This window comes from Anser anser (genome assembly GCF_964211835.1).
Source record: "Anser anser genome assembly, chromosome: 10".
NCBI lineage: Eukaryota > Metazoa > Chordata > Aves > Anseriformes > Anatidae > Anser > Anser anser.
In genome coordinates, this window is record NC_139730.1 from 10,730,398 (window position 1) to 10,755,895 (window position 25,498).

Consider the following 25,498-nt stretch of genomic DNA (forward strand, 5'->3'; position numbering starts at 1 on the left):
GAGAATGCAAAAAAGTTTATTAGCATAAAAAGTACATATTCAGTAATCAGTACTCAAATCGCGGTATCTGCTACAGATGAAGGAGGTTGCGTGAGTGGTGAAGGTGGTGTCAGCTCTTTTTTTTTCTTTCCATTTTTTTTTTTAGTTACGTAAACAATTCACAGCAAAACCTGTAGATGCAGACTATTAGCTACCATTTGTACACTTTAAAAAGTTAAATAAAAGAACCAATTTCAGCAATACAAAAAGTAATATAAAAAAAGTGTTCAGATGCATGACAAATGCATTAGAAGAAAATGTAGACGGACATCACAAGTAAATGAAAATAATGTTTTAAAGTTAGATCATACTGGAAATTCTCTGAATATCTGTATGGCCCAACATGAAAAGCATTATAAAATTACTTGGTTCCATAAGAGATCTGTACAGTCGCATCTGTTTTAACTGCATTAAACACTAATATATTAGAACAATAAACCGATTAAAAGGAATAAGAAATGTTAATTCAAGTTTAACATTTCAAGCTGCCTATTTGATAGAGTATCAGACAGAGGTAGATGTCCAATGTTAGTGACCAAACTCATCTAGCAAGAGCCTTTAGCTATCTTGTCAAGTTTTTACATTCAAAGCCAATGTGAGAGGACTTCGTAGATGAAGGATGTCTTTCAAAAAGCCAGCCAGAAAACCTGTATTGCTGATGGAAGTAGTTTCAATTATATTGCTTAAAGTGAAGAGTACCTAAGAATAAATCATTCCCTAGACCACTGTAAGGACACCACTGATCAAGCACTAGAACAAATTAATTTCATTTTTGTTAAAATGGCTGCATGAGCTCATTTCCTATGCTTATTTTAGAAGCTGAACTATAGCTGCCTAGTTGGCTCATGACTAGTCAAAATAAGATTGCAGGGTACCACGGCGGCGGATATCACATGTCCAGCAATGGAAACCACCTCCCAATGAATTGGCATGGCGAATATTCACTTTAATTGTAGAAATGCCTGCAAGAAACATACATTGCATACTTTTAAATGAAAATCTCGGATTCATGTGGTAAGCTTTGATCAGAACATTAGATAATCTTTTATCAGATCATAGAAAGTATTTCCTACTCATTTGTTAAGAATTTCTTTCCCCCAAATTCTAGGCAGAGAACAAGCCAGGAACACAGCTAATTTGTTTATTTCAGCCATACCCTCAGGAATAATACAGTACCTGGTGCACAGCTGGTGTTTGATGTGTTATGACATGTCAGTCAAAAAGAAAATCATTTTCTTCAGCATGTGAAAAATTAGTTGAAATGCCACTACGATATGTGACCAAGGCACATTTACATAAATCTGTGTGAGCATTTACAGCTCAGTCGCTGAATATACTCTTTCAAGTAAATCAGAATTGAAAGTACAGATCTCCAAGACCCTCTTTCTCCAAGAGGGGGAAGAAAAAGCTGTTATACTTATTACCTAGGTTAAGTTAAGCTTCCTCCCACTTCTTTTCAGCTCTGATTTTTCAGCTGTGGCTCAGCTTACGCAAAGTCCTGACAGATGGATTAGGATCAGAAGACTTTTCTGTTATGAAGCTTGACTTTTTCTTTCTTAGTACTTTTGGGAGATCAAGAGCAGTTCAGTAGAATCCACCATCTAGGTCAGAAATGCTTTAATTCCCAGCAGACCCATCACAGTCCTATGAACTTACTGACTACAGAATTTTATGTAGAACTTGCACAGAGTAAAGTTCAAGTGTGAAGGATGTGTCACGACTGGCATTAACAGCCTCATTTTCTAAGTATTTTAAAGTATTTATAGATACTCTGCTCCTTGATCACGCAGAGAATTAAACAACCCAAGACTAGAAAGCTAGAGTTGTTCACTAACAGCTGTACACCCAGTCATTTAAAAGTAGAATAAAACATTAGATTGCATGGTTCTCATCTGTGAACTGTCTCGGATTTGAGGGAAGCTTCAATCAAGTGCTCTCTTCCATGAACAAAGCAGCCTTTCTTCTAGGTTCAGTTATCTTTCACCTTCGGTTCATTCTCTCTCATTAGTCTTCTGCTTGTGGGAGTATTCCTTCTCATTCTCCAAAACATCGATCCCTCACTTTGCTTGATTTTTCCTTTTCCTTATTTACCCATCAGTCCATCTATCTGTCAACTTTTGCATCACCATGTGCAGCAAGAGTCAGCTGGCTATAACACCAAGCAAAAGTAGACTACCCGCCTACTGACCAGCTATGAGCTGTAAGTAGACCTACCCAAATCCTTCTCTCCCGGAATGATGGGAACAGTTGGATTAACTGCATGAGTTCAACAAATTAAGTCTATTTTATTTGTCTTTCCAGGGAGCAGTGCATAGACTTGGATTTTTATATTCAATAATAGTCATCCTGCCACTGCATATCTAAAGGAGTTCTGCCCTATCTAAGATTACATCTTGCAGGAGAGAGATTCTCTGTAAGTGAGCAGAAATACCTAGGTTAAGTAGTCTTAGACAGTTTGAAGTATAAAGAGAAGGAAAATCTGAAGCATTTTGGCAGTATCACTCAGCAATACATATACAATCCCTCTAACACAGATTTTGACTTTGAAACCAAACAGTTTCACATTAAAGAAGTTCATTCAAAAGCTCATGCTATAAGCAATTTTAATTACTACTCATACCTTCTTTTGCTTCAAGCTGTAGGTATGTCTTAAGCATTCAGGAGAGAAATCACTGAACGACTGTTATTTATTAATCCGATTGTTTGAATACCTTTCTCCAGTGCTGGTTGCTTTGACTACTATCAATGAAGCCTCCATTCATCCTGATGCACGCAGTTGAGCTCAAGATCATTTCATTTTAAGTGTATGTTAAAATAAGTTAGGACGTACCCAGTTTTTCAAACATCTTCTGAATTGAAGTCTCATTGGCATCGACCATCACACGTTTCTCATCCAGCATTAGGACATTCATGGAGAGCCATTTAGAAGACATCCACAGTGGGTGATCTAAACACAGGAGAACAAACCTGCTACAGTAACTGTAGACTTTGAACCAATGTCCTGGTTCCAGTTAGGACAGAGTTAAGTAGCTCATAGTAGCTGGTAGGGTGCTATGTTTTGGATTAGGATGAGAAGAGCGCTGATAACATGCTGATGTTTTAATTGTTGCAGAGCAGTGTTTACACCAGGCCAAGGACTTTTCGGCTTCTTGCTCTGTCCTGCCAGTGAGCAGCGAGCAGGCTGGGGGTGCAGCAGGAGCTGGGAGGGGACAGACCCAGGACAGCTGACCCAAACTGGCCAAAGGGGTATTCCATACCATCTGACGTCATGCTAAACAATATATAGGGGTGGCTGGCCGGGGTGGGGGGGCCGGCTGCTCGGGAATAGGCTGGGCATCGGTCAGCGGGTGGTGAGCAATTGCATTGTGCATCACTTGTTTTCTTACACATTATTATTGTTAATACTATTACCATTATCACTATTATTATTATTATTGTTATTATTATTTTCCTGTCTTAATAAACTGTCTTTATCTCAACTCGCCGGCTTCACTTTCCCGTTTCTCTCCCCCATCCCAGAGAGGGAGGGGAGAGGGTGAGCGAACGGCTGTGTGGTGTTTAGCTGCCAGCCGGGTTAAACCACAACAGTTGCCCCATAAGAACATGCTTAAGAATATTATGGAATTATTAGAAAAAAAAGTATGAATATACCATCTGGGATGAGTGGCACTGGGGGGTGAATCACTGTCCAGCCTGCTTTCTTGAAGAGATCAATCTAAAAAATAAATTTAGTTAGATTCTAAACGGGCTTCTTAAAGCATCACATTATGTCATCCAACCTATGCCACATTTTCACAGGGTAGTTCAGTGTATACAACACCCCCTTCCCTTGTGTTCCATCCACAAAATCAATTTTTGTACAAGAACATTTTGAAGACCTTTTCCAACTTAGCATACTACTAGCATAGTTCTACTGTTTTTCTTAGTATAAGCTAACTACACAAAGATACATTAAAAACAAAGACGATATATGCAGTTTAGAGCCTGTCAAGTGAAAATGATATTTGTAAGAATACTGTAATAACGTGTAAGAATGTTAAATAAGTATTATATTTTTTAGGATTATTAATTTCCCTATAGGAATCACTGATATGAATTACAGTGCTCTTTATAGAAACAAAACCAGCAAAAATACCACAAAGTTACTTCTGCATTGTACTTCCTGAGAAGCTAAATATGCAGTCTATTTAACAAAGGAAACAAAACATAGGTATCCGGTGGAATATGTTTCTCTCAGAATAACACAATTAAGTTAAAAATAAGAGGAGGATAATTTGGCTAAAGAGAATCGACTTTTCAACCTCATTTCCCGAATACTTGGAGGAGCTCTTTATTCACGTGTAACCACGAGAGGGAGCTCTAGTCCTAAAAACTCAGTAAGCAAACCAGCCTGCCAGTATTTTTAAGAAAAGCCCCTCTTCACCCTCACTTCAATGATTTAAATCACTCAATGATTTAAATGATGAGTAGGGATATCTGAATCATTTAAAAATATCAAACACTTGATACTTTCTCCTTTGCTGCAATCTTACCTGGTAGCAGGGACGGTCTGGGTTAGACAGCACAAGACCAGGTCCAATGATATTAAAAGTGGCATCAATGTGCATAGGGTTTGGATCCTTAAAGGATATTACATGCACTCTATAGTCTGGTGCAAGATGTCGCCTCATCCATTCAATGCCCATGTAATTAGTAACCTAAAAACAGAACAAAGTTTCACTAGGCTAGAATATAAATGACATCCAAATTTAGTTTATATAAGGTTTTATTTAAATAAATATTTAACACCAAAATACTAGAACCCTGTGCCTCTAGCTAATATTTAACAGATACTCTATAAATACCAGCTTTTGTCAATACAAATTTTAATGTTGTTTAGAAATGTAAATATAAAAATATCAATCATCAAAGATAGATAACAACACTGTTGGAAGAAACCTTTGTTTACCTGACTCCTTTGTACAAAGATATCTCTTCCAGCTCTAATGAAGTCAGCAGCATCAAAGCATGGCTCAAATTCTGTAGTTACAAATTTTCCCTGAGCAGCCAGTTTGTGCCTGTCTTCAACAGAGCAGATGGGATAATCCTAATTCAGAAAGGAGATAACTTTAGGTTGGAGCTGGTAGGCGAAAGTTTTCAAACCATTTCCTACAGACGAGCATTTTGAAATGAAGAAAATATGTTTATATTGATAGCTAGTATGTTCCATATGTTCCCTTGGAGTTGGTTTGTTTTTTTTTACTTCTAAATAAGTAGAAGAAAAAGTGTAATTATGGAATTTTAAATAAATAGAGTTTCAATTACATTCAAGAACAGGTGATGGTATAAGAGAAGAGTTATATCAAGAAGTTAATTGTTTGTCAGAACCACTGTCTCGATAGTATACTGACTTGTGCATTGAAAGTATTCATCACCAGTTGAGTTTAACTACCAGTCCAACAAATTATTGCACAGGGACAGAAATACTTGTATGCAAGCTATTTCCTAACACAGGTGGACTTTGCACTTTTTCCACATTTTAGATTGAAGCACTACTTTAACTTAGAAGGTAAAATTTCAGGAATTAAAATACATTTTAGAACAATGGAATTAAGAACAGATAAGGTGGAAAAAACAGCACAAACAAAAGCTACTGGATAAGTAAGTATGCTTCACAATAGGCTCTGGATGTTTTCTAATATTGACTGATTACTCTAGGGTAATTTCATTTAATGAAGACTTCCTTGCATCACTGGGAAGTTGTTGCTGCTCCCAAAAAGTTATAATCATTTCACAACCAATTTAGCTGCACCTATTGTAGATGCTACCAAGATCCTAATGCAAATGGGAGCCTACAGAAAACTACCAAAATTGTCAAAGTAAAGTATTACAGAAGAAAAAAAAATCACTTATATTCAGAAGGTAAATAGTCACAGTTTAGATCTTTCACTATTTCTTCATGTAGCTTCCAAAATACAAGTCCTTCATGCAAAACAAGAATTGTGAGGTCTTTTTGGTGAAAAGAAATATACACAACTCTTTCCCACCTTCCTGATATATTCAGGAAATATTAATTCTTTGAAGTACTCTTTGTGATGACCTTCGAGCATTCTTTCCTCTTTAGCAATGCTAAGTTACAGTCAGTAATCAAAACAATTCAGAGTAGACCTGATTCCAATAGGCACAACTTCCTGTTTCTTATTACACAGGTGCACACTCAGTTTCACCTGGATAGACTGTAGAAAGTTTTCCAACATTAAAGAAAACACAAATTCACTTATTTCCCTCTCTCTTTGTGAAACGGATTTCCGGTTGAAATTATCAAAAGTTCTGAAGCAAAATGAGAATAATACCTGATCATAGAGCTCATCTGCCATTGTGGGTTTGGGAGCAGTTGTCCACTTAGCACCACAGTTGAAGTACTCTTTAATTATTCGTCTATACGCTCTGTACTCAAAGAAACGAGCACGCCAAGCCATAGGCGCTTCAATAATTTCATTTCCCACCACCAGCAGGATGTCTCTTGGCATGGCAGCATACATACCTAAAAGGAAAAAGTACATGAATCTATGAAACAAATAGGCTTTTCTCAGATTTTTCAGGTTCTTCACTTTTTACCACCATTTTTACCATTACTTCTCTACCTGAAAGACTTGCAAAGAGCATCTTCACAAAAGTCAGGAAAATAGGCCATAATGAGGCTCTTATTGACAGTCTTCAATTTTTCAAAGTGACATTTTCCATTCAAAATACTTGCAACATTTTGCTACAAAGCCTCATTCATAACAAGTTTACAGCTAGAAGGAAGTCATCCACAATCTACAAGTCTCCACAATCTGATTAATGGAAACTAACTAGACATATGCTTATGAACTACTCAGAAGACTTCTATGAAAGGTAAGAGGTAGTGGGTTTTCCAAGTGGACCTCATTTTTTATATGTCATCCTTTTAAATAGTAATAGCACAGAACAGGAATTTGATGCAATGCAGAACTAGTCCCAGTAGGGTATGTAAATAAGTAACAAGCAAAAAAAAAAAAACACCAACAAAAACAAACAAAAACAACTTTGTTATTATATTGCTAATAATTTTCACAACTATTACCTGGTCCCCACTGAACTTCTACTAGTAAAAACTAACTTAAGAACATGCTTGCCATGAAGGGAACCTGGAGACCACAATTGATACAAAGTTGAGTAGGATCTACCCTCTCTGGATACTCCCGCTCCAAGCAGGAAGTTAGACTAGATGGTAGCCAAAGTGTCTCAGACAAGAGAGCTAAACAGACTATACACCCTTCAAGAGCGGAATAGTATTTACCTGTAGATTCAAAATCAGGTGTTTTATACTTCACAGACCAGTCAATTGGATCAGGCCTCTTGACAATTACACCTTCTTTTTTCAAAATATTGCACATCTCCTCAATTTCAGCAATAGCTTTTTTTACATGGTCTTTGGGGAAACTCTGGCCTCCAAATTTCTGATAAAATCCCCAATACTTTTCATATGTGTTGGCCTAGAACAAAAGGACAAGTGACAAAGAATAAGCATTGTGTGTTTTTTTTTTTGGCAAAGTGAAATAGATGTATAACATACAATTCTTCATGTTCAGTTCTTTCACCATCTCTACATTGCATTGTATAAGTTACCACATAGTGCACCTTACATTTGATTCCTGCTCTAATTTGAGGAGTTGATAAAAGCTGTCAATGGCCTGCTGATCCTTCTGAAATGAAGGGCTGGGGTGAGACAGTGGAAGGAAAGTAGAAGATTCAAGACTTCAGATAAATGCTGCCAATTATTCCCTGTCAAGAACTCCTATCCTAGAAGCACTCTGCTGCCTTTTTGTGGTTACCTCTAGCTATTAACACTTATCACTGGCAAGGTTTTGCTCAGATGTTTTATGATGTGCATGTGTCCAGTTATTAAATATATTTAAGTGCAGGTGTTAGACTAGTTGTGAATAGCTGATGGTGTCTTCACCAAATAGTTACACAGCAACAGAATTAAGTTTCAGCTGTACATGCTGAGAAGACTCACTCAACTAGCACGCGGTTTCAGTACTGCTGATAGACTGTACACAGGGCATGATGCCCGAGAAAAAGTCCTTTGATGAGCAGCAGAAAAAGAAAAAGGAGAAATCAATTCTGGAAAGGGGAGAAGTACACATTTCATTCATATTTGCAAATTTAGTGTTATGACTTTTAAATGGGATTTTCAGGGCATTTTCTTTCCTCCTATTTTTGGATATAGATGGATCAGTAGCTTTAAATTCCTTGTTCCTATGGGTGGAAATACTACTACAAATAACATAATAAATTCTTTCTTTACAAGTGTTTTCCCCTCTCTAGTCATAGCCCCATAGAAAGTCTCATTATTATCAAATCACAGACGAAAACCAAGACAGTCTACATAAACAACTCCTATTTACTCTTCAGTGAGTATTTACTAGCTGGTGCTGCCAAGTGGCCATGACAGATTTGGTCCTTGTTACGCTAGACCTGTACAAACACACCAGTCATAAAGGAAACCCTATAGACATGTTATTTAATAAGGCTAGCAAAAATTCACCTGTCTGTAATCACCTTGTTAAAACCTCACTTTGGTACTGTCACAGTAGTGGCATCAGGAATTGTAAAGCAGCAACAGATGACATGCCCTGTTGGCTAGAAGTGGCCATACTTCAGGTAATGCAGAAGTCTAGAAAATGCAAGTGATAAATTCATCTGTCAGGGTTGGGTTAAAACAAGTATAACACTTACAGGCCAAAATCCTCTGCTCCTGAAATCCTCTGACAGTCTTCTCAAATTAAAAAATAATAATAATAATAATTCAGAATTATGTCCTTGTACTCATGGTTGAAAAGAAAAAACAGAAATTTTCAAAACCGATTAGGCTGCTTCAGCAGCGTGTCTTTGGAAGCACTTCATTCAGATTTATAAGCTGTTGAAACCAGCAACTTTGATGGGTCTCTGCTAACACTAGCATGACAGGTGAACACGTGCAAACGTATCCCTTCTGGAATGACAGCAGAAAGCATCAGAAACAGTAAAGAAAGAGGTCAGGACCTCCCTCTACCAATTCTGCTCATTCAGACAGCATGAGTGACAGCAACGGGACACAGGAGAACCTTGCCCTCCTGAACATGAGAAAGACTCATGCAATTGCAGTCCTTATTGCCTTCCAGAGAGCACCGCTCTGGACAGAAACAATGCAATGATGAACCCCCAACAATGAATGTTGCTAGTATGGTGTATGAGTCCCAAGTAGGCAAGGCAATTCTGCTGAAGGCATCGTGCCTGATCTCCGTTCACAATCCAGGCTATACACTGCGCTCTCTACTATTTCTGGTTATTTGCCCTCAAACTATAGAGGTAAGATAGAAGGGGGAAAAAATTCAACTTTTTAGACATTCTTAACATTTATACAGAGAGCCCAAGCAAAGGTCTCGGTATGGCCCTCCTGCTCCTCCACTACTGAAACATATTCCCATCCTTCCGGGGGAATTTATTCCTTCCCTGCCCCATGCCCCACTGCTACCCCTCTCCTCCCCCCAGGGTCTTGGGTGATTTGATCACCTCAGATTTGCCAGCTGTTCAGAAGTCACATGCAGATCATATGAACTGCCTAGCATTCCCATGGACTCCTGTTCTGCTAATGAGACAAATTTGTCCTATGGAGTAAAGCTAGTTATTTTCAGAGCCACAAGTGTTATATTTGAATCTCTTTAATTCCTAAGAGGTATAGCTCTCCTTTACTACTGCTCCTGTTTCTCAAATGTGAAAAATGACACTTGTGGTGCCCTAATCTGATAGCGCAATCCTAAAATTACAACAAAGTAAGATGAACACCATAACACCACTCCTATTCCATACCATAACAACACTCATATTCTGAATAGATGGGCAAGAAACTCTGTCACTGGGACATCTATTTTGTACTAATTCAGGGTTGAGATTTCAGGCCCCTTTGACCACATACTTACATACTTGCAATTATTTCAGACTTCTCTAAAAGTACCATGACCAGGAAATAGAAATGAGCTTTAAATAATATTCTCAATGCACTTTATGAGCTATAATCTGAAAGTACATGAAAAACTGTAGTGGTATTTGGGTGGGAGGGGGGAAAGCAACATTATCTTTCTGAAAGAAATTCAAGAATGTGCTGTAAGAAAAAGATTATCTTTAAGAAAAAGGATAATCACTCCCTACAGTTGATATATATTTAAAACATTTATAGTGAGGAAATAATTAACGTTATCAATATTATGCTCTCTAGACCTACCTTAAAGTTAGCTTCTCACTGAAGATATAATGATCTGTTGTAATAATATCTCTTCATCAAAAAAGTATTATTTAAAAAATATACTGAAAAATCATTGTGAAGTACAAAGCCATAAAGCTCAACTGTTTGACTAAATGTCAACTGCTTCAGAAGAATACAACTGAATAGTGAGACTTGATCAATGTGCTTATTCAAAAGAGGGCATCTTCCTAACTGATGGAATGCTAGATAAGATTTCCTATGTTTTTCCAAATAGTGCATTTCCCTTTATGTAACCTACGCATGCCATTTCAAGCTCCCAAAAGGATATGCAATAAAGAAGCTGTCCAATGTGTCAGCTTATTAACATTCCTCAGATATTTAGAGTTTCCTATTAAATTCACTGATTCCTCCTCCTTATGCCAATCGCATCATTTCTACATCACAGGAAAAAGGCTTTTGTTGTACTTTGAGATGTGCTTTTGGTATACACAACACCTGAACGCATCCATACTTCCTGCACTTAAGTATTTCGTATATAAACATTCATACAGTTTTAAAACGTGACAAAGAAGCACCTCAAAAGCCAGTATTTACGAAAACAGCATTATGATTTGAGACGTTTTTCAGGTACAACAGTTTAGTTTTTCCTTTATACAATTCAAAATTGCTAGATTTAAACTGCAGTTTTATAACTGATAATCTTCATTCACACTTGGCAGAAGCCATGTGATATACAGCAGCCCTAGTATTGCCATTTACAGGAACATAATAGGGAAATAGATTCTTATTTACCTCCCCTACCTTTCAGACACATGGCAGAGGTTTGAATAACATCTGAATCTATTAAGATTTTTTACTATTGGCAAGGTAGGATTTAGACTACTGCTTGGATTATTCAACAATGTCCACAAGGTAGAATTACCATAGCAATTTCTACAGCACAATTAAGACAAAAGCAGAGAAAACTAGAAAAAAAATCTCAGCCAGCACACACTATTCCTATTAACTGTTTTGGCCAATGTATTCATCAGACTAGGCAGTTTACATAAAGAAAAGCTAAAAGTAAAGCTTGCTTTAACCCCCAGATAGTAAGTCTTCAAATTCCAGAATTAATTCTATACTTTGACACTCCTCATTAAGCTTTTAATATTGCATAGAACAATAGATCTGAATGATCTGAGCTCATTTGTTTAGTTAGGGCTTAATAGGCACTAGAACAAGGCTATCAGTAAAGTATGTGACATTTCAGCAAGTTAGACATTTGAAAGAATATTTTTTTTCTGATATTAAAGTCCTTGGTCACTACTTAACATAATTTTGCTCCAATGTGATGTTAGAATGTAACAAAGATAGCTGTTGGGTTTTCTCCATACTCTTTCTGTCCATTCCTTATGGCAGTTTTAAGTACATAAATGCACACACACATATTTTATATTAAAAATCCCAGTCCTCATTAGCTTGTTTTTCTGAAGCTGCTAGAATTTCTCTGGAGTGTCTGGAACAGGATTCCAGAGGTTGGTAAGTGAGCTAAAGCTTTCAAGGAGTATTTTACAAGTCATAATGAAGTCAGTGGCAAATTTTCATTGAGCTACTGGGGCCAAGGTATCATCTCAAATATCCCAGTGTATGTCAAAGGATTACTCTTCTGTCTGGGGATTAGAACCACCAAGCTGCAGTAATTCATTCAAACTCCTCCAAACACTTTTGGCCAGAATCATAGCCCAAGTTTTAAAGAAAAATATACAAAGGTAAAATGGGCTGTAGGAAGAAAAGTTTCTTTCCACAAGTACATCCAAAGCTTCCTCTAAACTACCATTTCCAGCACTTTAAACATCTTTTCAGTATCATCTCTCCTACTCCAAAAGAGAAGAATTCCTGTGTGTGTGTGCATGCATCTGTGTCATGTCCCCTCCCCCTTTTAACACTGAGGTCTTCAGTCAATTTTGTCAAGGTATCCTGTAAAATTTTACTAAGGTCTCTCCAGCAGCTGTATTATGCCAGCTCATTTTGGTGGGATAGCCATGCATTGCATGTCCCTCCTCTAAGGCAGCAATGTGGCATCACGCTGTATCTATACTATGACACTAGAAGAGAAAAACTCGGGATTATCCCCAGGAATGCAGGTAACAACACAGGTTCAGCATTTTAAAGTCCAGGTAAAGTTCACAAAAAGAGTTTGGAGCAAGCCCAGAATTTAAGCATTTCTCTTAAACTAGAGAATGAAAGCTTCTGCTTAGTTTAAAACCATTCAATAGTCTAATGTTCTGTGTAAAGCTTTTCTTAAACATATATAAGAAGCAAAGCAAGGCTGAAATACAAGATTTTAAAGAGCAAAGAAACATAGTTTTAAGTTACTGTTATAGTTTTACGCACACATACATAAAAAAAAAAAAATTGAAAAGCAGGAGAGTATACATTTCCATACAACACTTACTATAGCACATGGGAGTTCCAGTGAGCTATTTAAAAGCTATTTAAATAGAACAGTCTTACAGCTACAGACACTAATCTCTCTCAGACCATTAAGTAGACAGCTATACTTCCTTTTCCTTCAAGTTGTAACCCTACTTGGTTTCATGGCCCAGCTCACCAATTATATCAATCCTGCCACCTATCTCAAATGCTACAATGTGTGTAGCCTGATAGTGTCTGGACTATATTACCAGATCATGCTGTACATATTAAAGACTGTCTCTACTACGTAGTGACTTCAGTTAAAAATTAAATCAGTTGAAAGTGGGAACAAAAAGCATAACCCCCACCAACACAGCTGAGCTGTAAAATAGATGTAAACAACTAGCATTAGAGAAGAATTTTCATGGGTAAATACTATACCTTGTGCACTGTAAAGTTTAAGTTGCATATATAGAAACTGCACTACTTTCCATTTAAAGTTGTTGTTTTTCTTGTTTACCTTAACCTCCACAGAAAAAGGAGGAACACAAGCATTTTCAGCTCTTCCCACAATGACTTCTTCCAGTGGGTCCCATTCATTGTATGAGCAAACAGGACTGTCCTGAGGTACAGGGCTTGTAGCCTTAGTGTCATCAGCAGCACAGGTGTTCTGGGAGGCCGTAGCTGCCTGGGTGCTCTGGAAAGATCGCTGCACCCATCCTGTAAAGACTCTTCCAAGCTTAAAATAGAAATAAAAATCATGTTTCCCTTACAGAAGGCAAAAAGTAACAGTTCAGAAGTCCACAAGCGCCTTACACTGCAATCCTAAAACAACAAGCATTATGTGGAACATTAACAGTAACATGCTGTTTATTAGAGGCATTCTAATTTATTTGTGGCATAGTATATGCTTAAAAGACAATTTGCCTTTTAAAATACATTCTGTCTGGAGGAATAACGGCATGGGAGAACAAAACTGACAGCGATGACCGATGTCACTGAACTCAGTGCTGCTGAACGGGGAGGATGCCCGTGCGAGCCCCTGCCACAGAAACCAGTACCGTGCCCACACTCGGCGCATCCCTGCGTGCCCGCGGCCACCGTGGGCGCGCCCCAACCCTGTCGGAGCGACCCGGACCCCGGCCCCGCCGAGCGTGGCGGCGGATCAGCGCGGCACCAACCCGCGAGCCGATGAAATGCGCCGCTTCGGCTCCGCGGCTCCCCCCGCGCAAGCACCGCACTCGCAGCATCTCCCCGGGGGCTGCCCAGCTCCGCGCCGCGCCGCGCCGCCCTGCCCGCGCTTTTACTGCGCCGGGACACGCCCCCGGACACGCCCCCGCCATATATGGCCTGCCCCCAGGGCGCGCCCCTAGGGCCGAGCCCGCGCTGCCCGGGAGCGGGGAGAGCAGGAGCGGGGGGTGCAGGGGGGAGCGGGGAGCAGCGAGCAGCAGGAGCCCTGGGGCCCGAAAGCCGGGCAGGGGAGACGTGGACGTGGTCTGCCCGGATGGATGAGGCAATCCTCAAAGCCGGCTGACAGCTGCTTTCGACATACCTCGGTCCCACCTCCGCAAATGACTCTCCAGCAGCGAGATTTAAAGTTCTTCTCTAAGAAGCGCACTGAGGCCCATCGTAGCTGGTTCTAGTCACCAGATATGTACTCTTCATTAAACCTGCTGTAGACAACAGGAATTCAATTTTACACAACAAGTCACTAATTCATTGCTTAACAATTCAAAGTTTTAGACAACAATCTAAAGATTTTGTGATTCTCCAAAAAATAATAATAATTTGAAGGGGTGTTTCTATAAAATCCCAACCAATTTCAAATTCTGGCTTCTTCAAGTGCATATTGTGATATGAAAAGTCATCTTAAAACGAAAGCCTAAAATCATTAGCTCCTGGTAGACTTACACTTTTTCCCCTGCAAAATCGCTCAGTAATGATATTACCAGAAAGAGACATATCTTCTAAAATGCTTCTGCAATAAGAAATTTGCTTGCTACCAGCTCTACTCATACTTGGTAATAAAAACATTGGTAATAATTACCTAATACACGTAGTTCTGCATTTTCTCAACTTTACACACAAGTTCGCTTTTAATTTTGCCTTACAAAAGTAAAAAGACAACATAGGAAAAAATAGTTTTAATAGTTTAAAATATTTTTGTTTAAAATAGTAGAGGTCTACATCTTTATTTTAACCTTATTATTTTTGGTTCTGCCTTTATCACCCATGCTGTGCCATTTATTCAACTTTACTTAATCCTCTTTCAGTCGATGCTTTGTTTTTCAGTGCTAGTGCTGCGGGGCATGTCCATGAATAGACATGATATTTAGCATCACTTCTACATATATGTGAGACCACAAGCAGTACTAATGAACTCAGCAGACATATCTATAGCAGGGAGAAGGTAAACATCAGTACTACTAATGTATATTAAAACTACAGTCATAGCACAGAGCAAAACAGCTACAGTGTTAACACGCCTTAGATACAAGAGTAAGCAAGTTTTACTCTACTGGGTAATTAATAAATCAACAGTTTGCCTTTTTGGCACAGATAAACACTGCAGCTTCCCAGGAGAAATAGGACAGTGCAGTTTCTCTCATCATGAATTTACATACTTTGGGGAGAAAAGTTAATTATTTTAGCTGTTATGATATCAGACATGTTTTGTCCTGTTTCAAATGAAAGCAGAACTTTTTCACATCTTAGTTTGTTAGGACTCGCGTGTAATATAGTTGCCTCAAACTATATTTCTTTGTATTGAATGTTTCCTTGTATCAAAAAGCTTATTCTTCTTAGTTTCAAAAAGGAATTTTCTTGATGTTACTTAATTTCTAGTTACCAATTTTTGCCATCTATTTAATAATAATAATAATAATAAAAGGTTATTCTAGTTATGCTCATATGCTTGTTATGTGATTCAGTTGATTTTGCTAAGGTCACTCTGCTCACATTGACCTTCTAAAAGAATTAATGATTGGCTTGAGGCTAAATCCAAAGGTCTTGCTTCTTTTCCTGTCCTTCTCAACTTATCAGCTAGTTTTGGACCTTTGGATCATTCTTTCTCAACTCAGTTTACATAGTTTTTCTGACTCTGCACAATACTTCTTTTCCTACTTACTACATATATTTGATACTCCATAGGGTCCCTAAAATTGTTGCCACCATCATTACAGGGGGCTTTGCGCTGAGTGCCCTGTCATTTATTTATTTTCCTGATGGACTGCATTTTTTCTGCTCACGTTTTTTCAGTGAAAACATTCTTTCCCATATCTCAAAGGTCTGTTTCTTCCTATCTTAGGTATAGTTCCTCCTGGCCATAAGCCAATCTTCATTTGAGTACAGTCAAAGCAGGAATCCTTTCCTTCTCCTAACTGGCATATATTTTGTCTGACGTTGAAACCTTTATTCATGCTTCATTAGCATTTTCCTTCCAGCCTTCGCTGAGGAACAGTCATTTGACCCCCAGGTTGCCCTCACATGGGCCTTGATATCTGTAACGATATCGATGCACCACTCATCTAAAATGCAACCTAGCGGTATCCTTATGCTTCTTTCATCACTTGACCACCTACTGTGTCACTTGAAAATAAAAAATTTAAAATGTCTCCTTAAAGTAGCCCCTCACATTTCTCTGCACACCTCCTCTTATGGGTAAGAACCTCCCAATATGGGCTTCATACGGTTCACATTTGTGGTGTATGAGAAGTGTCACTCTTCACAGTTCACTCTTTTTGCATCAACACAAGAGTACTCCTATTTTTGTATGCTAGGTAGCTCTTTTTATCTTCCTCCTCCTCCTCCACGAGAAGGGCTTTATTCAACAATGTAAGTTTTAACAGTGACAAAAGTCACGGAACATGACAGTAACAATTACTCAAATGTAAATAAAGCTGATTTCATTCATTCAAATACCAGAAAGTTACTTAAATTTGGGCAACTCATTTGTTACCCAAATGAAATTCTAGAATCCCTCAATATTGCATGAGTCTGGGTTTATCTGCAACATTTATTTTTGTGTTCTTTCAGGGTTTAGTTGGACATGTGGTTTACTAAGCAAGTGCTGAGCTCTTTGGATTGAAAAGTTCATTATAGAGCTGTATGATTATTTTTTTTTGGTAATATTCTCTCCATCAGTTTTGAATGACAAAGTGCCTTGCAGGCTTATATACAACCATATCATTCTGACAACTATGTAATCCATTTAAAGCAACGTGGTTCCAATTACCAGCAATATTGTGGCCCAAACACTAGTGTTAACAAAGATCAAAGTAAAAAAAAAAAAAAAAAAAAAGATAGCTGAGCTTATAATTAACCCTCTAATATTTATCTATTAGAGAAACAAAAGTCTCAAGAGGTTACACCACTGTTTAAATGTGAATTTCCATCTGGTCATGAATTGACATCCCACCTTTCAGAGCATCTGTTGTTGTCTGGAGTTGTAAAGTGGTACAGCAATGTGCCTGAAGCACTTGGGGGACATGATTTTTAAGGTTAAAAAACAGCTTATCCTGTCCTACCAGTATTTCTGCTCTATAACTGATTACACTGTTTTTGTAGAGGAAGCCTGGTCTGAGCTGGTCTCAACATTTGCATATATTCAATAGTTCTTACTTATGATATCTCTATTCTACAATAAAATTGTGAGAGAGTTCAGTTCTTTGTGCCTTGTCAATGATACTGCTCACTAAATTCCAGCAGAATACAACCACGAGAAGAGAATTTGGCACTGCAAATCTTATCTGTTAGCTAACAGGAACAACGCAGGGGAATCCAATATGCTTCTTAGAAAGCAAGTTTCCAAATTCCAGAAGTTCAGAAATCTGGACTGTTAGAGTTGGGAAGAACAGATGCATCTGAAAATACTTAAACTACATATTATTTTTTCCCTTTTAAGCTCATAATTTAGTTGTCAACTCTAAAAAAAAAAGAAGTCTAAAAAGAGTTGAAACATTGTTAGACATGATTAAAACAATTTAATGTAATATATTTCACTTTAACTTGTGACCTGTAATAAAAGCCGAAAATCAATGTACTACATTAAAAATCCTTTGAAGGTAATCTCATTTTGTGTAATTAAATAGTATAAAATCTTTCTTTATCATTCTTCACAGGGAAAAGAAAGATATAGTAAGATCTAATCTCTTACCTGACCAAACAAGCTACGTTTTTCATATGTAAAATGGTAGGAAATTCTTTCTCCCAGCTTTACCCACACCAGTTTAATCTTTATACTTGATGAGAAGCTTTAAATGTTCTGCCTATTTTATTGCTTATAGTTATTAAAGGGCAAATCCTGTAGCTTTTTTTTTTTTAATTAATGAAATAGGTGTTGGAATTGAGTGCACCCTCATTAAGTTTGCGGCTGACACCAAGCTGAGTGGTGTGGTGGGTACAAGAAAAGGAAGGGATGCCATCCAGAGGCACCTGGTCAGGCTTGAGAAGTGGGCCCACGTGAACCTTGTGAAGTTCAGTGAGGCCAAGTGCAAGGTCCTGCACCTGTGTTGGGGCAATCCCAAACATCAGCACAGACTGGGGGATGAACAGATTGAGAGCAGCCCTATGGAGAAGGACTTGAGAGCACTGGTGGATGAGAAATTGGACATGAGCCAGCAGTACGTGCTTGCAGCCCAGAAAACCAATCAAATCCTGGGCTGCATAAAAAGCAGTATGACCAGCAGGTCAAGGGAGGTGATTCTCCCCCTCTGCTGCCCTTGTGAGACCCCACCTGGAGCACTGCCTTCAGCTCTGAGGGCCCCAGCACAAGAAAGACAGGGACCTGTTAGAGGGGGTCCAAAAGAGGGTCACAAAAATTATCAGAGGGCTAGAGCACCTCTTCTACAAAGAAATGCTGAGAGCTGGGGTGCTTTAGCCTAGGGAAGAGAAGGCTCCAGGGACACCTTATTGCAGCCTTTCAATACTCAAAGGGAGCTTATAAGAAAGATGGAGAGAGATATTTTACAAGGACATTCAGTGATAAGACAAGGAGTAATGGTTTTAAACCAAAAGAGTGTAAATTAGATTAGATATAAGGAAGAAATTCTTCACTCAGAGGGTAGTGAGGCACTGGAACAGTATGTCCAGAGAAGCTTTGGGTGCTTCATCCCCTGGAAGTGTTCAAGGCCAGATTGGATGGGGTTTTGAGCAACCTGATCTAGTGAAAATTGTCCCTGCCCATAGCAGGGGGGTTGAGTATTGAGTTTTTAATGGTCCCTTCCAACTGAAATCATTTTATGCATACACCCAATCCCTATGCACACACCCAATCCATAGTCATATAACCTTAAGTTCTTAGGCAGCAAGACTGAAAGTTTCATTGCCTTTAAGAAATCAGTGGAGGGGAAAAAAAAATCTCCAGCCTGAAAATGGGTGAATTATGTAGATGTTTTATGTAAGAAATTTAGGTAGTGATAAATCAAACTTTTCTAAGATTCCTAGCACACTGGCATGATTCAGTTCTTAGTGCATTTTTCTATTCATGCAAGCATTGCTCCTCGTATTTCTTTGTGTTAAAATGTCTCAAATAGCATTCCCAAATACTATTAAATCACATATACAATCAAAATGCATATCAACATATGTACATCAGAAGAACATATCAATATAAATATGTAATGCACTAAATCTCAATCATGTCTGATAGTTTAGGAAATCATTTAACTCTTTTTTAGGGGAAACAAGGTAATACTGTAATACTGGAGGGCTGTGAAGAAACACCCCAAACCCCCACCCAAAACAAAGCCCAGTAACTGCACGAAGGAAACAGCACAGGTAGTAGAGGTGCATATATGTGAAGGGCAGGACACCAGCCAACAAGGAGATAGAAGTTGCAATTAAATAGCAAACAATGACAGAGTTCGGGTGAGATAATCATTAGACAAATTTTTGGCTTAGAGCTAGTCCAAAAGAAGTTTTGAAATTTGAGCAAATAAAATAGTCCTTGTTCACTGAATCCAGCTGAGTTCAAGACAGGACTTTCTACTGTCCTACCAGCTACTCACAAGTCATGATACATTACAGAAATGATTGCCTTACTAATTCAATTAGTTTCCTAGTAGAGCCTGCAGAAATGCACATTCTGACTAACTACACTGTATGTGCACATAAACACGAGTACAAACATACATATGTAAATATCTGTTTTAATTTTAGATGTCACGTTTCTATTATAGGAAGGTGACAGTGCTAAAGAAAGTTCTGTGAAGGCAAGGGATTTAGTGATCATAATCCATGACATTTTACTCTCTGTCATTTCCAGAGACAGTGCAGTGCTGACTACTGAAAAATGCAGAAGGTTCATGCAGCAAAAGGCACATCACTTGGTCGGATAGATTTCATTCAGACCACTATTGCCATGAATACAGTAACATGATCTGCCAACATGTTCTAGGATCAGGACTGTGACAATACTTTCTGTCCGGACTGCCAATTGAACCGCATGGCTCTACAACATTTGAAGTCTCATTAATCTCAGTCATATGGTCTTTGACATACCCTGTTTTGCATTAGCATGTAAAGTTTCAAGACTGCTTTACATTTTGTCTTGAAGAATATTTATAGAAATTACTAGTAGAACTTTGCTATGCCCCTAAAATATCAACTGCAGCCAGTTTTCTTTTCACTCCCTGTGGAGTTAAAATTGTAGCCATATCACATCGTATCTCTGAAAAACAATTTCAAAAATCCTGGTTCCTTCAACCACTGTGTGAGTGGCAACTGCAAGTAAACTACTGGCCTCTTAATGTGAAGGTTTGCATGATTTTTGTGTCAATACTTAGCATTTGCTCCACCTGTTTTATTTCTTGGAACAGACAGAAAGCATCAGCCCTCCAGCAACCTCATCCATCCGAAGCTTCAAGGAGAGAACAGCTTAATGCATAGAATCATAGAATATCCCGGGTTGGAAGGGACCCATAAGGATCATCAAGTCCAACTCCTGGCAGCGCACAGGTTTACCCAAAAGTTTAGACCATGGGACTAAGTGCACAGTCCAGTCGCTTCTTGAATTCAGACAGGCTTGGTGCAGTGACTACTTCACTGGGGAGCCTGTTCCAGTGTGCGACCACCCTCTCGGTGAAGAACCTCTTCCTGATGTCCAGCCTAAATTTCCCCTGCCTCAGCTTAGTTGTTAGACTTCTATTTTTTTTAGGAAGACTGCTACAAAAAACATCTTTCCTCCTCTTCGCCTTTCCACACTAAAGCAGAGAATGCCTTGAAGAGACTCTCTGACAAAAGTAATAAGCTACAGAACCTCAGCCAACCTGTGCATTTTTCTGAGCTTTTAAATATTCTCTTTGACAGACGTGTACTGACTCAAGCATTATGTTATAGTGTATGCAGGCAGTTTATTCCTGTGAAAGAGGCTGAAGAATCCCTGGACTAAACAAGACCACAGATCTCATCTGTTCAGTTTGCCATAGCTCAGTACATAAGGCTGTAAGAATAAAGCTTCTTTTTACCCCACCCCTTTTTCAAAGAAAAGACAGTTCTTTGATAAGCATATTCCATCACTCGATGCTCTTGTTGGCAGCAGCTGTGACTAATGCTCAAACTGTAATGCCTCTTAAAAGTCTGTCAAGTATAATTTGAAAAGTGATTTCATAAATTCATTGTGATTTATACACTGAATCTGATTCAAGCCTAAATTTAGTGGTTCAAAAACAACACTGGATTTGGACACATGGATGCCATCTACCCTTCCATCATAAAAGAAAAAATAAAGCAAAGGCAAAATTGTTGAAAAGGGGTAATTTTAAATTCTCCTGAGGTCAAGGCTCAGCTAAGTTATCTGCTTAATGCTTACCCTTTCATCTCCTCTCACCCACTTCAGTTCTTGACAGCTAATAAGCTCTAAGCAGCAGAGAGGAGGGAACAGGTAGCTTGCATGCCATCGCTCGTATACCCCTACTAACATAACTATCTGAACTCTGAACCAACTTCTGCTGACATAGCTCTCGAAGGAGCTTGGCTTTGCATCTGTAATGAACTAAGAGAATTCTAAATCTATTTATGGGATGGAAACATTCCCTCAACTCCACAAAAGAACATTGAGCAAGACACCCTTTGGGGTTTCTGTATTAGGAGACAGGATAATTCCTGAGCTTTGACGGCTCCCTTCCCTGATCTTGAAGAGCACATCTGCTCTGCTGAATTCTAACCATCTCTGTCCAGGGAGGATAAGGACGGGCTCGGTACCAAGAATCCAGCTACCATCCAGTGCCAGGAATCTCTCACATGTCATCGTAGAACATTACAATTTGATTCCCAGAATTTCATACCAGTTGCTTTTAACACATCTACAACAGAAAGATGAGTTACACTATGAATCAGAGAGCTTCACCTTCAGCCAGTTGTAACTGAGCAGAGAGCTGTGTGTGAGCTGGCATCTCAACAGAAAATAGTTCGCTGTTCTAACTTTCATAGCTTAGAAGTAAACATGGCATTGTAAGAAGATTTGGTGGGAAGTTTCATACCAAAACAAGTTCTTAGTTGCAAAATGACAATTTCTTGAAATGAGAAAGTTTCATTAAGAGTTTTTAGATCCAATATATGTAGGTAGAACATATGAAAGGTTCCTTTCTCTTCTCCCACCTCCTGCTCCAGTTTTCCATGCAGGCCTCTGGGAAGACAGATGCTCATAGTCTGCCATGAGTGCTACATGTGTGCTACAAGCCTTCTGGCTTTGCAGCAGGATCAACTCCAACAAGAGCTGCTGTGCCCACACTGTTAGAAATCTATATGTGGCACATAAATCTAGACCCTCTATATGGTTTTGCCTAATGAGTCATGCCATGTTTATTCACAGCCAGGTTGCACCTCCTTTACCTTTTAATAGTAATTTCATTAACACAAAGGAACATAAAGGAACTTGGGACAGAGTGCAGCAAAGCAAAGGTACCCTGCAACATACAGATTTCTTGTGGGGTGGTTTTTTTTGGCGGGGAGATGGACAGGGGAGCAGGGAGAACAGAAGGACTGTGCAATCCATCAGACAAAACTTTTTTGAAAATTCTAGGGTCACAGGAAAGGTTCACTCACTTGGAAAAGTTTTTTGGAGACTGTTGATCGCAAAGTATTTCAGTGAACAGAGGTGTCAAATTAGCTGCAGCTGACACCAGCAAGTCAGCTTGCCTAGCTGATCTACTAGAAATCCTGATGCATTACAAATTTGTAAGCATCATTCGCCAGAAGTGGGGAAAGATCTGGAAAAATACCAATAAACTGCTGATGTTAGCACAGTTTAAGTGGTGCCAGCGCATGTATTTCACTGACCCTCATCTCCTGAACCTCTGCCAGACTGCGAGGCCAAAAATGGAATGGCTCGAACTTTGCCATGGATAGGTTCACTGACTTATCTCTCCATATACTATGAGCTTGGTTGTTGCATTCATGATTTTTTTTTCCTGGTTAATAGGACCAGTTGCACCTTGCAACTCATATAGAAGAGGGAAGGGAACAGAAGGAGAATTTGAGACACTGCATCTAGGGAAGGAGATTGAGCTGCTGCTTATCGTCTCCTCACTCCCTCCTTTTCATTGTTCATAGTACTAATATGAGCCTTGATGAGCCAATTCTACTCTGTGAGTCAGCAGGGAACTCACCCAGCAAAATATATTCTGCTGGTTTAGTGAGCTGGATTGGTCGCTGAAGGGTCAGAAGAGCACTGGAGCTGCAGTAAGGGAGGCAGAGGTAGAAGGCCACATAAGGATGAGAGGGAAACAGAATCACCCCTTTTGGCCACACCAATGAATTAGATCAGGTCAGCCTGTCTCATCTAATTGCAACCTCACAGAAACACTGAGATAATACTGCAAATAAACCCTTAAAAGCAACTGCAAATTTGAAAATGTGTCAGGTAGGCATTTCAAACTGGAAACTGAAGATAGATTTCAGCTTAGCAGTCCTGAAAAATATCCCATTGGGAGTGTCAGGTGAAGCAGACAAGAGAAGAACAAACCCCAGCTGATTTGTTACACAGACTCACTCAAACCGCAAGTCTTCCACTCTGATCCCCATCTCAAAAAAAAAAAAAAAACACAAAAAACCCAGGAAAGCTGCATACAGAGTGCTGGGCTTTCCCATGATTCCTGTCCCTTAATTAGCAGAACAGTGAGCTTGAATCCCAAATTAACACAGTGTTCCAGCTACTTTTTACCCTCTGGTGACATCTTGTGGAAAAAACAAAGATACCCCTGCCTGCTGCCTAACACACCGAAGCCACGGGTGCCTGAACCTGTAGAGTGGGAGTCTCTTTCCCAAGTCCACAGGAGCGCTGTAGCATTCTCTATGTTTTAGTTTGTCTTTATTTTTTCTTTCCCTTACTGTTCTATGGATAGTGCAAACGAGCACTGTAACAACAAACCCTTTACAAAGAACTGAATATAGAGGTATTAAAAAAGCAAATAGGAGAGTAGAGCACAGAAACTGAGAAATGAGGAGAGTAATGAACTAATTCCTTGAACTATGTTTTCTACTAATAAACATATCATTTATATTTTCTAAAGCTGAGGATAATCAACTGTTGAGCAATTAGGGTTTGATAGTTAAAGTCAAAGGGAACCTACAAACTGCTTGCCACAGTGGCAGGAGAAAGCAAATTATCAGCACCACACAATCAAAGATCTTTGTACACCCTGAAATACTAAGCGGCTAACCCTCCCAGGATGCTTGTATGCCATTGACAGAGGCTAGAAGCAAGAACCCAGCTCAAAATTAAGTCCAGACACTAAGAAATGGAAAAGGTTAGTAATACTTCGTACCAATATTATTTTGGAGCCTCCATTTTGAAATATTTTATGTTCTTTATGAACAACATAAAATTAATTTCTCATATTTCTTTAACTGCATATGTCACCTGCAGAGGTGTAATTTTTATTAATCTAGCAAGAAAACTTTGTATGAAAGATTATTCACTGTTCTTAACTTCATGGTCCTTAATTTCTGCAGCCATTCTAGGAAATTTAATATTTAAACTTTTCAACAATCTATTTCTCTACCATAGAATATTTTTAAATAATTGAATGCAAGTGATCAGCTGATGTTTATGGCTTTCCCAGCTTATTTCTTACATCTACTCTGAAACTACTTTCTGAAAAACTATTCCAGAACAACTTTCCGTCAAGATATACTTATTTCAGAACATGAATTTCTAAACAAAGAGTTATTCCAAAATAGCTGTAGCCCTTTAAAGTCACCCCCTATCTTATATCACAATAATACATACCAAAGATGTAACACTCCTGTTCTTGGAAGGAAAAACAATTTCATATCTTTCTAATAAAAAAAAAAATCATACCTCATCAAGAATAACCACCTATGCAATAGAAAATAGAATAATCTTCTCCTTAGAAGTTCTGATATATGATCATCCTCAGCAAAGATGATGAACATTTTGACAGTAACTTCAAAGGAAACAATTGAGCCAGTGTTCTCTAACGTTGTTAATCACTGAGCTTTTTATTATTATTATTATTATTATTATTAAAAACAGCAACTCACCAATGGGTAGTAATCTGCCATCCTGCCATTTTCATCTGCTACCTCTGGACACCTACATTCACCAGTGTAAGTGGATGTTATGCTGAAAACAAAAGTAGCTTAGGTTAGACTCATAATGCTGGAACAAAATCACAACTACATAACAAGAAATACATTCCCTTTTGAATTATGCTGGCACCTTGAAATGTAATTCCACAGAGAATATTGTTGCAGAGAAAAGAAAGTTCCATGAACATCAGCTGTCATGGAGATATCATAAAAGGATATATCTGTGTTTCAAGTGCTTCCACAAAACATTAGAAGAACAAAAGC

At 38.7% G+C, this 25,498-nt stretch overlaps 2 protein-coding genes across 3 annotated transcripts in view; one reads left to right on the plus strand and one right to left on the minus strand.

Annotated features, from left to right (window-relative positions):
- On the minus strand, positions 1-25,204 carry GATM (glycine amidinotransferase). Of its 2 annotated transcripts, XM_083850757.1 has the most exons (10): positions 25,187-25,204; positions 14,235-14,355; positions 13,203-13,421; positions 7,340-7,535; positions 6,372-6,562; positions 4,988-5,125; positions 4,572-4,736; positions 3,691-3,754; positions 2,870-2,986; positions 1-1,001 (listed from the first exon to the last, which is right to left on the minus strand). In XM_083850757.1, the coding sequence occupies exons 4-10, from the start codon at positions 7,434-7,436 to the stop codon at positions 889-891; spliced, it is 885 nt and encodes a 294-aa protein (XP_083706883.1). In that variant the 5' UTR covers positions 7,437-7,535; positions 13,203-13,421; positions 14,235-14,355; positions 25,187-25,204; the 3' UTR covers positions 1-888. The 2 variants fall into 2 exon arrangements, with proteins under 2 accessions (XP_083706883.1, XP_083706882.1); XM_083850756.1 differs by lacking the exons at positions 14,235-14,355; positions 25,187-25,204 and adding an exon at positions 13,864-14,020.
- SLC27A2 (solute carrier family 27 member 2) overlaps positions 25,189-25,498 on the plus strand; it is a gene marked incomplete at its 5' end in the record, with an annotated part of 4,359 nt that continues 4,049 nt past the window's right edge. Inside the window, one exon of the mRNA XM_083849944.1 lies at positions 25,189-25,252. Within this exon, the coding sequence (XP_083706070.1) occupies positions 25,189-25,252 (64 nt within the window). The remainder of the gene's footprint in view (positions 25,253-25,498) is intronic.